Below are 13,213 nucleotides of genomic sequence, written 5' to 3' on the forward strand. Positions count from 1 at the left end.
GAGGAAATACATGTTTATTTTCAGGTATTATATTTTGATCAACCCTCTTTAGGAGGAAGTATCTTCCAGGTAGTAGATGATAATGGAGAATTTCCTTGTGTGATATATAAGAAGCAATACTTTTGTTTTTTAATACTTATTTTAATATTTTGTGCCACCTTATTTTCATGTCTTGAAATGTGATGTATTTAAACTCTTCCTTTGTTACATTGAGCTTAAAGTCTTGCAGCTTATTCTGCGTGTCTGCTATTTGCAAGTGTAATCTTTTGCTGAAAAATAAGTGTATTATTACAGAAAAGAAATTGTTCCCATATTTTCTGATTAATGATCTCAAATTATATGCGTAAAAGTCTTAAAGACCAGGTGTGGTGGCTCACGCCTGTAATCCCAGCACTTTGGGAGACTGAGGTGGGCAGATCACTTGAGCTCAGGAGTTTGAGACCAGCCTGGGCAACATGGCGAGACCCCATCTCTACAAAAAATACAAAAATTAGCCCGGCTGGTTGGTGGGTGCCTGTAGTCCCAGCTATTTAGGCGACTGAGAGAGTAGAGCAGGCTACTCATGTAACAGGAGAATTGCTTGAGTCCGGTGGTGGAGGTTGCAGTGAGCCAAGATTGTACCACTGCACTCCAGCCTGGGTGACAGAGCCAGACCCTTTCTCAAAACAAAAAAAACAAAACAAAACAAAACAAAACAAACAACAAAAAAACAAAAAAGCAGGCCTTAAAGTACTGAGTAGCCCTGTTTTGAAAAAGTTGAATTTATTTCATTTAATTGAGTGCTTTGGATTTTATTTCTTTTCTCTTTCCTCATACAAATGTTCCTACTAAATGGGTCATAATACAATACTTGTGCCCTTTGAAGTCTCTGTTATTTACCTCATGAGCTAAAATCTCTTGAATTTACTAGTTTTCTTATTATGAGGGTATGGATTTTGTCTGCTTATAGGACTTTTCTAAGTGTTCTTATAGCAGTGAAGCCTAGAAAGTAAGAGTTTCCAGATTCCATCCGTTCTTTTAGCTGACTTTAATGACTCTAATGTGGTGGGTTGCAGGTCTGGCTACTTACCTATATACTCCGTAAACATCCAGAGGCCCAGGGATATTCTGAGCCACTGTGTGTGAATGGAGTTTGGCCGTCTGTAGCTTTCAGCAGTCTCTCCGGGTGGTCGCACTGTGCAGCCTCATGGCTCATAAACAAAACTTCGATATGCTTTTAATGATCTTTCAAGTGTGTTGAGGATTTCTTTTTTGATTTTGAGGAATATATGTCAGTATATTTTTAAACTTTAAATTTAGTTCATATATACATTAGTAAAAACATTGAAACTGAAGTCTGGGGGAAGTTTGTGGAACTAGAATATTAGAATCAAAAGTTTGGACTTAAAATCTAATGTGATTATCAAGTGGCATGCTGGAAAATTTTAATTTATTTGGCTGTCTTTTAGTATGCCATTCTTAATCTCATCTGTCAAAGAAACAAAAATTATATTTTTCTAGTAGCTGTTTCCGGTTTTCAAACTTATGCATGCTTTCTTGCCTCTTTAGTCAATGTTTTCTTCATGTTTCTGGTTTAAACATGTAAAAATGTATAATAATTACAGAGGTCCTGCTGTACAAGCTACCAAAGCAGCTGCTGGTACCAAGAAATATGATCTTAGTAAATGGAAATATGCAGAACTACGTGATACCATCAATACTTCTTGTGGTAAGTGTTTGGAGAAGATCAATAATAGCAAATGTTCATAGTGATAGGTGATAAACACATAGATTGGGGTGAGGGGTGTGTGTGTGTGTGTATGTATATATGTATATATAAATATATGTGTATAAATATATATATGTATATATAATACCTATATTATCTGAATCTTTGGTCCATGAATGCAAAGTAACAAATAACAATCCAGTGTTTCTTTTCAAGGCTATTTTTCTTCCCACAGAACAATTAGAGTAAAATACTATATCCAGAGGATCCCACATAGTTGTGTTATTTAAATCACAGTGTTTGAATTCAGAAAACTATGAGTAGGAACGATGAATTCAGAAAACTATGACTAGAAACAAAAGTATCATAATTGTACATAATTTCTCACTATATTCTTTCCCTCCATTTAGTATATCTACATAATTAGAAAAGTCTTGCTTATAAATCTAGTTTGTATTTTATCACAGTGACTTTTTACTCTATTATCAAGACTTGTGGGCTTCGACAAGTTGTTTAACATTTCTGATTCAATTCCTTCGTATATACCTGTTTAGTTCAGAGTTCTGTGGAGCAAATGATATAAGATATTATGACATAAGGAAATGATCTGTAAATTTGAACAATATTATAAAATGCTTATCTTTATGAATAACTAGCTTACTTTTGATTTTGTATCATTAATTTAAAAATAAAAAAATCTTATGCCACAGAATAATTATATTATTATGTTAGATGAATAAATTAACATGTCATTTTTTTTTTTCTCTGTGTAATCAATAGATATTGAGCTCCTGGCAGCTTGCAGAGAAGAATTTCATAGGAGACTAAAGGTGTACCACGCTTGGAAATCTAAGAACAAGAAGAGAAATACTGAAACAGAGCAACGTGCTCCAAAGTCTGTTACTGATTATGGTAAAAACAAATCTGTACTTTTGAATGTTTTAAAATATATACATATAAATGCATGTATCTGTACTTAAGACATTTGGGTAAAATGTCCCATATAAATTTTCTCCTGCTGTAGAACTGTGAGCCATTGAATCTAATACAGCCTTGATGGCCTTTTATAGCATTATTTTTATGAGTATGTCTTTAAACTCTTTCTTGTTAAGATACATTGAATTTACTATAATTCAGACAATAATTTTCTTGTCTGTATTGAAGAGGGTGTGCATGTATAATTTTCACACATACACACCCACACACACACACACACACACTCACAAGATTAAATGTGAAAACGTCAGGATTGCCATGCATCTTTTACTTTACATGTGAAATGAATTTTACATATGAAAATGAGTTGCTAAATAGGATGATGGTTAGTTTTTATTTTTAAATTTTCTATAATTTTTATTTTTTAAATAAATAGAGATGAAGTCTTGCTATTTTGTCCAGGCTGGTGTCAAACTGCTAGGCTCAAGCAGTCCTCCTGCCTTGGCCTCCCAAAGTGCTGGGATTATAGGCATGAGCTACTGCTCCCACCCCTTTTTCTAATTTTTAAAATTGAATGTAGCTCAGTTTTTAGAAATAGTTCCCTGAAATACCCAATATTGTTATCTTTTTTATATGTCAGTATAACTACTTTTCTGTTGCTCCCAGAATAGGGTTATAGCCTGGAAAAAGAAAGGAATTGATTCATGCATTGTCCATTTACACTCTTAATTCCTTTGTTTCAAAGAGAATTTTACTGCAAACATTATTTTACAATACTGTGAATATATGAAAGTGAGAAATACTACCTTGCTTCTGACTACAGTTTTGCCTAGATCAAGATTTGATTTTTTGATTGGGATCCTGAACATGGATTTTGTTACTTTGTTATGCAAAATGCTGAGGTGTATACTTGAAATTGGAAAGTAGAGCAGGAGAGATATAACCTAGTAAAAGCATGCATGAACTTGAACATTAACTGAGAATACGTGTGATATGTGAGTTGTAATTTCAATCTTTAAAGCAATAATTGGACTTACTATGTTTAAGTTGGCACAATTTATTAGCTTAATTCTGGTTAACATCAAGGTGACAACAGATTTAATATTTTGTGGTTTTTTTTCCCCCAAAGGGTGTATTCCCAACAGTTGATAGCATAGTTTAGCAATGCAGGACCCAAGTTGACTTAAAAAATGAGTTCTTGGTTGTATTTTGCTTCCTCACTACCTTCGAAGTAAATAAAAGCAATGTTTAAATAAAGTCAATTTAATAGTGGAATTTTAGCGTTTCTAAGTTGTTGCAAAGAATAGATTGAGTGAGGGCAATATTATTATTAATAAGGGTAATATTAGTGCCAGTGATTGCTCAAGAGATGGCAGTCAGAATATAGGACTATGCAAGGGCAGTGGGAGGTCACTTGTAACCGAGAAGTGGTAGGTGGAAGCCACACTAAACACTGTGACACCACTCTCTTCTCCAGTTTCATGTTTCTCCTCTTCGAATTGAACACAACAAAATGATTACGTTAGCTGTTCACTGTCTGTGTACTGAGTTCTGACCACAGATTACCTTTGTTTTGCAAAAAATGACAATGGACTGTTCTTTTTAGCTGTAAATGTTATAATTACTACCTTTAGCTTGACAGACTTTCATTATATTGTATTTCAAAATTGATACATCTGAGTGATCACACTTCTTAAAACAAAGAGAGGTTCTTGTAATATTTGGCACACACATTTTAAATTAATATACACGTATTTATTGTATTTGTGACTCAAACTTTGATACCTTATTCATCTAGCTTTACCCAAAAAAGATGCAAATAATATGTGGCTCACCTTGCCGGTTCAACTACTATTTCTGTTTGTAATATATTATTTGGGAAAACAAAAGAGTAGATTAGGAAAATTTCCTAAGGGTTCTGTCAAGGTTTATGAACAAATTTAGGAATTTATGTGAACACAACCCCACATATACATGTTAAGCCTTCAGAGAACTTGATTATGAGTCGTTTTCAGGATATATTTTATCAAATGTAACTTCTGCTCTGAAAAGTACTTTTTTTGCTTTTCTCTTTCTCTTTATGTTCTTATGTAAAATTCATCCTGACACAGGAGCATAGCTAAAAGCAAAGGTAAAGAGCACCAAGAAGCTCAATTGAGAAAATTCTGTACTTAGATGATTTCCTAATGTGGCAGCCAAACACCCTTTAAAAGGAAGTACTGTGTAGTCTAATATTTAGAAGGAACAGTTCATTAATTTGAGAAAAAATGATGACAACTTATGATTAACAAAAATGTAGCTTCATATTGTTGACTTAAAGAGTAATACATTGACAGCTAATGGTAAACTCTTAAAATAATACTTAAGGAGCCTCAGACCCTCTTCCTGTTACTTTCCTGGATGAGCATGCTCTCATCTCATTTACTGCAGAGGGAGATTTTTAGAAATAATTTTTTGGGCAGTAGCAAATCACCTAGTAAATATTTACAGTAATTGTTTAAAACAATGATTTTTGAAAGTAATTGTATAGTTTCTAAAATAAAAATGGCATAAGTGTAAGATTTAGAGAGTTTAAAGAAAGCAAAACATACTGTTATCAACAAGTAGTAATGTTTTTACTCTTGTAATGTATATAATTTTCTGATGAATTCTCATTATTTTCTATGAAAATTCTAGTAATGTATGAAAGGTACTATAATGTCTCTTAAGTCATTGTTTTTGTTTGGATGTATGTTCCAAAAATCACAAATGAAGTGTGATTTTTAAATTTTGGTCCTCTTTATGTGTGCTTCAATCAGAAATTTCTTAAGCCTAATCAGTCAAAATAGCCCTTTAAAAAAATCAGAAAGCAGCACCTGCTTTTAGGTAATTCTGAGAATATTTGGCTTGTGGATAGGATATTTACTTTTCAGTCACCACCTCAATTGATGGGAAGACTTTTATAAATTAGAAAACTGCTCATTTAACAGTTTTGGCATTTTTATCTTTTCTTCAACATAAAATATTTGTTCACAGATTTTGCACCATTTTTGAACAGTTCACGTAAGTCAATGGGTGGTAACTCATGAGCTAACTGGAAGATGGGTTAAAACACTTTACAAAGTACTAACTTCTATTAAACGTTGTTTTGCTACAATTTTAAGTGGAATTGTAGTGTGTTAAAGTTGCTATATCCATACTAAGATATATTTTAATTTGAGATGGTGCTTTATTTGGATCACTTCAATATGTATATGTATTACAAAAAATCTAATGAAATTAATGTTTTATCAAATTACTTGCATTAAGAAAATGACTAGCATTTTAAGCTGAGAGAGTATACAATTCTTATTGTAGCAAAACTCTTAACATAGCAGCTGACCTTTTAGAATAAAGACTAACTTTTAGGTGCTGGCTTTTGGTCACTGTATTTTCAAACACTGATGGTGTCTGCATTTCTGTCTAAAGGTATTTTAGTTTTATAGATAATGTGATAGTGTATACAGGTTTAATAATGATACCTCCTTAAATAGAGGAGATTATTGTTACATTTATAGCTTCTTATGATACACATTCTTTGATAATTTAAAAGCTTTTAGTCACCTTAGTGTACAGTAAATCTCTTACAGAATTAGTTGGGCAGTAATGATTTGGATATAATGTCACATTCATTTTCCAACTGGTTGGACCTTATGTTTTGAAGTGCTACTTATAATTTATAGGGCTGCATTTGAAGATTACACAATTGAATATGAGGGAAAGTTGTTTAGAATATTAGTTTCAAGCTTTTAATGTCTGTCTGTATCTTTGTGTTTTTCCAGATAAGTATTCATTTCTAGTCTTCCCCAACAAAATTTCAGTTCTCCCATTAGTAAGAGAAGCTATCAAAGACTTTCTATTTAGTTTCTTAATTTTATCCAGTATCTTAACTTACAGGAGACTTACTTCAAATTAAAAAGTAGGTTAATTAATGAATGACTATCAGTATCATGGTAAATTTCCCATAAACTGGACATTAAATTCTGATTCACTACTTAAGATGGAGGGAAGGTTTTAAAATTCTTATTTTTGAATTAGTACATTTTCCACAATGTAGGGAGTTTTAAAAACTTAAAGTAGAAACATTGAACTGTAAGTAGCTCTGGGAAAACAGGAGCGAAAGAATAGATAAGCAGATGTCTGTTAATATGTGATGCAACTTTTAAAGTTACTAACAAAACCGGGCCTCTCGTTCCTTCATAGGCATATTTAGCTTTGCTAACTGCTTTTTCCTTTCTCTGGTTTGCAAAGAAATAAATTCAACTGCTATAAAGCTTTTGCTATTTCTTGGTATAAAAAGTAGAATAAGAGTATTTTCATCCTTTCAGTATTTGCAAATTCTTACAGAAGCCATGTAGCTGTTCTCGACTTTATATCATATGTATATTTTACAGTATTTCTTTGACATACTTAGATTTTCATAGTGAGACTCTTAATTGAGCTGCTGTAAATGGTTGGTCCACTTTTGAAGTTCTGTGAGTATAAAACATATTAAACAGGCTAACCAAACTTATACTGCTAAAGATGTAAAGTCATTGCCCCAGGGAAATGTTTACATTTGCAGATAAAGTAAAAACCTAATTGTTAAGTAATGAAAATTGAGCTAGGAATCAAAGATTGATATGAATGAAATGCCCAGTACTAGTAGAAAAGCAAGGATTTTTCTTTTCTATTGACAAGGAGAATCAAATGTTACATACTTTGCGCTTACTTCATTGGATTTTATTCCAAAAGAAATCTGATTTCAGAGTAAGTAATTATCTTTAAGGGAAAGTTTATGCTTACTGTTATAAGGTGGGTTTTTTTTTTGTCATATGGTTATCTAAATATTGTTAATATCTGTGTATTTGGTCATTTTAAATCCTAAAATTTGTTGGCAAAAGAAAAAAATTTTATATGACTTCTACTTTTTGTGGAAATAGTGATTAAATTGACAAATGTCTACATCCTTCAGATTTTTGAAATTACTGTTTACTTTGTTCTATCATATAAATAGTCTAATAAAAGTTACTCGACAAATTTGAACTCTTTGGAGGAAGAATATAAATTTAGTGAATAATAGTAGTTTGTTTTCCTGATATATGAGTTTATTTTAGGTTACTGTTACAGTGATTTGTGGGAATCTGATAGGGGTTTGTTGCTGGTGGTGGTGGTGGGGTGCGTATGTGTGTGTTTGCAATGCTAAGAAACTTCTTAAGGGAAAGACAATTCTAAGAAGTAACACTCTGAATTTTATTAATTTGTAGGCAATAAATATTTGCATTTTGTTTTAAATTTACTATTAGGGACCTTTCTTCTTTTTAAAAAATTATTGGGGGTATATTTTAGGATCAAAGGCTCTTTTCTTTTCCCTTAAGCTGCTGGTATAAGTTTCCTTGTTCTGTGTAATAGCTCAGCAGAACCCAGCAGCTCAGATTGCTGCCAGGCAGCAGGAGATTGAAATGAACCGACAGCAACGCTTCTTCCGCATCCCATTCATCCGCCCTGCCGACCAGTACAAAGACCCTCAGAATAAGAAAAAAGGCTGGTGGTATGCCCATTTTGATGGACCATGGATTGCCCGGCAAATGGAACTCCATCCTGACAAGCCACCCATCCTACTTGTGGCTGGTGTGTATGATTCACATGAAAAATAAATTATTAAACAAAAAAGATCATAAACTCTCTGACTGAAACATTCTAATGTATAATATAATAATTTATTAAATTTCAGGGTTGAGGGATGGAGTCTTGTGGTTAAGTCATATTTCCAGTTCATTGAGGATTAACTCATTTATAAATGTGAAATTGCTTGGATTAAATTATGTTCTTAGCACATAGAAACTTGTCTGTATCCTAAAAACCTTTCCATTTGTGTTTTATCATATCCATTGATTTGTAATGGCTTGAAGAAATGTAGCATTTTTATTAACTCTGATAATTTGTTTGATCAATAGCAGTGTTTATTAAAATTGAAAGCGTCCTTGATGGGGGACAAATTTTAATTGTTTCTAGTGATTTTGTTAAGCAGATTTCCATCTTAGAGAAAAATAAAGTCTTAGGAAGTTTTCAGATCTATGAGAATTAATAGGTATTTCAGGAATACAATTGGTAAGAAATGGTCCTGAAGAGAGAGATGGTAATTTTCTGATATCTCACCGATACAGGTAAGGACGACATGGAGATGTGTGAGCTGAATCTTGAGGAGACTGGCCTGACTCGGAAGCGTGGTGCTGAGATCTTGCCAAGACAGTTTGAAGAAATCTGGGAACGCTGTGGAGGCATCCAGTACCTTCAGAATGCGATTGAGAGCAGACAGGCTCGGCCCACCTATGCAACAGCCATGCTGCAGAATCTGTTAAAGTAGATGTTGCACACCAGCCTTACAGCTGGGAACCTTTGCCATGGTACTTAGGTAGGGTGTGTGCCCCCAGATTTAACCATTCCATAATCATGTTAGAGTTACTTCTATAAAGTGAACAGATTTTATTAATCATGGCTTTTGGTGAATTTGTTTAAGGTTAATTATGGTAGCAAATTTTGGACCTAAAAATTATTTTTCTGTATCCCGCTGTAACTCCTAAAACTCTCATTATTCTCTAACTGTTACACTTGGGCACATTCTCATGTTTCTCATCCTTTGCCAGAAGACTACCTTAATCCATCATAATTGTTCTCTAGGAAAAGAGAACTTTTTTCAATATTCAAAATACTTTTTAAGGATGGCACAGTACCATATAACTGGAGTAATAAAACATGAGCTTACAGTCTTATAATAACTAAGCCACTTAAAATGATCCAGGCACTAATGTTTTGGTCTGACAAGCTGTGTACTTTTGTTATGGACATTTTCAGAAATTTTTGGAAATTTCCATTAAAGGTGGAAAATCTATTATTTTCCTCCTTTGCAATGTGTTAGTTTGAGTGAAACACTTCTAAGTTCTACAATTCTAGAAAGAGCCTTAATGTATTTGATGTATTCTGTGATAAGAGGTACTAAATAGTATCCAGCACAGATTTGCTTTTCTTTGCTAGCAAAATGTGTGTTGCTGTCAGAATATTCTTTTTATATTCCATGGAAAAATAAAGGAAATTCAGATTGTTTAAATGCCTAAAAGTTTTGAGATAAGTTTTGTTTCAATTAGGAAAGGAAATAGATTTTAGGTGGCATAATGGCTTAACTGGACTGAATTCAAATACTCTTTCAATTTCATCTCAATAGTGATTTTTGTATAAGAATCTTGTTCAAGTTGTTCATTGATTTAGCAAGTGTTCTGCTTCCTACATCTTTCTTTTTAAGAAATTCCTAGTGTCTTTTTTGGCCTTTGAGGTTTTGGTAACTGTAGACCTGTTTCATAAGCTTTGTAATTCAGAAGTCCTTGTATTTAGTAAGTGCTTGTTTTACATAACTGATAATTTTAAAATGTTTTATTTGTGTGCTGTTAGTATTGATTCAAATGTCAGCAGCTTTAAGCCTAATATTTATGACTTTCATATTAGGAATTTAAAGACAAAAATACATAAAGGAGTTATGCTGACATAATTCTAAGGAGTTTTGTTGTATTTTAGAATAAAATTATAAAGTAAAATTATTCTCTGTACTGCTTTTTTCTCCAGTTTTTAGAGACCCTAACCTTTGAAATGAAATTCCAGTGATTTCTTTTTTCCCTAGAAAGATTACCTCAGTTAGAGAAGTATTTCCCAGCTGACTAGTGTTTGTGAGCCACAGACACTGTCTTCAGAATTGATTCTCTCATAATGTCTTAGTATAGAAATGTTTATTTATTATGATACATGCAAATGATTGTCTTGAGTTAAATGGTCGTGTCTGTGCTATTAATTGAGAATGCAAATGTGATTATCTTTTGAAGGCTGTATTACTGCATAGATTCACCCACCCTTGGGTCATTTAGTCCCTGTGATTGGTGACAGAAGGTGTAGCTACTGAAATAAATGACCTATTCTCTCTCTTCCATCTCTCGCCTTTAATTGGTGTTTTTATTTGTGTAGGATATAAGGTTTGTTCCTAACCAGTAGTGAGTAAAGTTCTTGAACAAAATTTAGTAGCCAAATTGGTTTTTAATGACGTGTCTCTTTAGTACATTTTTCAGAAATAGTTTTATAAATCTTTTAGGTACATTAATAGGCACTAGATGGAAAATTAAAGAGTTAAACTTATTTAAATGAGAGAATCTAATGTTTTAAGAAATTTGTAAGAAACGTATCACAGCAAAGCATTGTTATAAGTGCTTAGTTTTTGACTCTAATAATTAATACAATTATAGTTAATTTTTAGCAATAATGTTTCTAATCATGTCACATAGCTGTCCTAGAACTTATCTATTTAAAATAGTTTCCTGAGTTAATTTTGGCCAGCAGGGCAACTGCCCTAATGCAGATAGACTTACAGTAACCTACGTACAATAGATGCACATGCACAGAGATGCCCCTTTGCTGGAGAAACTTAGGACCCTGTCAGCCTTTTAAAGGGAACAGCAGGAATGGTGTCCTAAATGGTGTTCATGCAGCTGCTTTACCATGTTCACAGTCAAGCCCATGCATGCCAGGTTAAAACTGTGGAAGTCAAAAGTAAATTCACTCATATTTTAATCAGTCATTTTAAGTGAGATTTAAAATTAGAAGTTTAAACCACTGTATCTAAAGAACTAATCTTTTCTTAATACCAGTTCCTTCCATAGCATATGCTTTGCAAAGGCAGCATGCATAAAATACTTAAAATGAGAGGACAGAATGTTTTCACATTTGATTCAATTATAATGTAATTCCTAATTCTGGTAACACAGTTGAGATATGTATTACGAATTATGGGAACTCATTGGGAAAAGGAAGTTACTCTAATTCGCGTACGTTAAGAGAATACTGAATTTTCTTAGTTGTAAAGTTGGGGAGATGGCACCTTCTCAGAGAAAGGTGAAAATATGAGGAAGAAACAAAATAGTGCATGTAGGAGCACAGGGCCACACAAAGGCAGTCTGTTGTTACGCTCATTCTGCTTCTGTCATGACTTTTCATAGGTCATTCTTGTGAACCATTTTGTTTTGCAAGCAACCGAGGAAAGATCATCTTAAGTGGAAAATCAGTGGTGGTTGTGAACACTTAGAGAATAGCAATCCACAGGCAAGAATGATGGTATTGTTTGTAGAGCTTTATTAATTAGATATTTTTTAAAAGACATTTTCATTCACAAGTTATTACTATAGTTCTCAGGGTATCCAAACATGAAGATCATTGTTTTTTGGTTTTTTTTTTTTTTTACCTGAAGTAGCTTAAGAGTACTTGGATCAGTAGAATAAATATTTATTGAGTCAATCAGTCAGCCAATTAATATCATGTTAGTGATAGACCTGCCTCCTTTTATGGAAGAGGTAACAGATCCAGAGCGGTCAAGTAATTTAGTTCTAGACTGAAAAATATATCAAAGCCTTTGCTCTAATCATATGTAATAAAAAGAACCAAAACAAATACTTTTTAGTAGCCCCTGTGGATTTACAAAGGGTTGCCTCTCTGTCATTCCACAAATTGAGAAGATGTGACAGGTCTTCCCTATTTATCATTACCAATAATAACAAGTATTGAGAGTTTTAAAATTTCTCCCAGAAGATAAACTAACAAGGACGGAAGGACAGAGAATATCTAAACATGAGAATAAGAATATGTTGGAGTGGGGGGAGCAGTTGTAACAATAAGGAAAGAAAAGAGCAGCAGTGGAAGAGACAGGTTGTGTGCCCCTAAAGATTCTGCACCCCTAGTTTGGAACCCCTGATACATTTTAGGACACATAGCACTCGTAGATCTCTACTAAGTTTTAGAATGAATAATGTGTAATTTATAGGATCAGAACCTATGGTTATTAAAACTTGGATCAAGATATGCTCAGTGTACACATTCTTAGCATATAGGAATGGCACTGCCACACTGGAGAAGGTTAGCAGTAAATAGGCGTTCCGTTCATAAGCCTCATGGAAGGGTAAGATGGAGAGACTGGCAGAGGTAGCGCCTACTCTGCTGGGACCGCATCTTTGAGTACGCTTTAGTTCAATTCAAATCAGTGTATTCTTTCCCCATTGCTAACCTAATATATGAAACAAGCTTAGCTGTCTCAGAAGTTTTTAAAGAGATAATCAGGAAAAATTAATGCATATTCAAAAGGAGAATCTTCAATACTAATTTGTTTTTTTAAAAATAGATTTAGGGCCGGGCGTGGTGGCTCACACCTGTAATCCCAGCACTTTGGGAGGCCGAGGCGGGTGGATCACGAGGTCAGGACTTCAAGACCAGCCTGTTTCACCCCGTCTCTACTAAAAATACAAAACATTAGCCAGGTGTGGTAGTGGGTACTTGTAATCCCAACTACTCGGGAGACTGAGGCAGGAGAAGCCCTTGAATGTGGGAGGCAGATGTTGCAGTAAGCCGAGATGGCGCCATTGCACTCCAGCCTGGGTGACAAGAGCGAAAGTCCATCTCAAAAAAAAAAAAAAAAAAAAAAAAAGATTTAGGGGGTACCAGTGCAGTTTTGTTACATGGGTATATTGCACAGTGGTAAAATCTAGG

At 33.7% G+C, this 13,213-nt stretch overlaps 1 protein-coding gene across 3 annotated transcripts in view; it reads left to right on the plus strand.

Annotated features, from left to right (window-relative positions):
* Window positions 1-10,234, plus strand: part of MYO6 (myosin VI) — a 94,212-nt gene extending 83,978 nt beyond the window's left edge. For 2 of the 3 annotated variants that reach the window (XM_011965836.1, XM_011965837.1), the window contains 5 exons: window positions 1,605-1,708; window positions 2,489-2,620; window positions 5,660-5,686; window positions 8,054-8,272; window positions 8,809-10,234. In XM_011965836.1, the coding sequence (XP_011821226.1) occupies window positions 1,605-1,708; window positions 2,489-2,620; window positions 5,660-5,686; window positions 8,054-8,272; window positions 8,809-9,008 (682 nt within the window). In that variant the 3' untranslated portion in view covers window positions 9,009-10,234. The remainder of the gene's footprint in view (window positions 1-1,604; window positions 1,709-2,488; window positions 2,621-5,659; window positions 5,687-8,053; window positions 8,273-8,808) is intronic. The other variant, XM_011965838.1, reaches the window with a different exon arrangement.
* Window positions 10,235-13,213: the final 2,979 nt, after the last annotated feature.

This window comes from Mandrillus leucophaeus, unplaced genomic scaffold, assembly GCF_000951045.1.
Source record: "Mandrillus leucophaeus isolate KB7577 unplaced genomic scaffold, Mleu.le_1.0 Scaffold738, whole genome shotgun sequence".
Classification (NCBI taxonomy): domain Eukaryota; kingdom Metazoa; phylum Chordata; class Mammalia; order Primates; family Cercopithecidae; genus Mandrillus; species Mandrillus leucophaeus.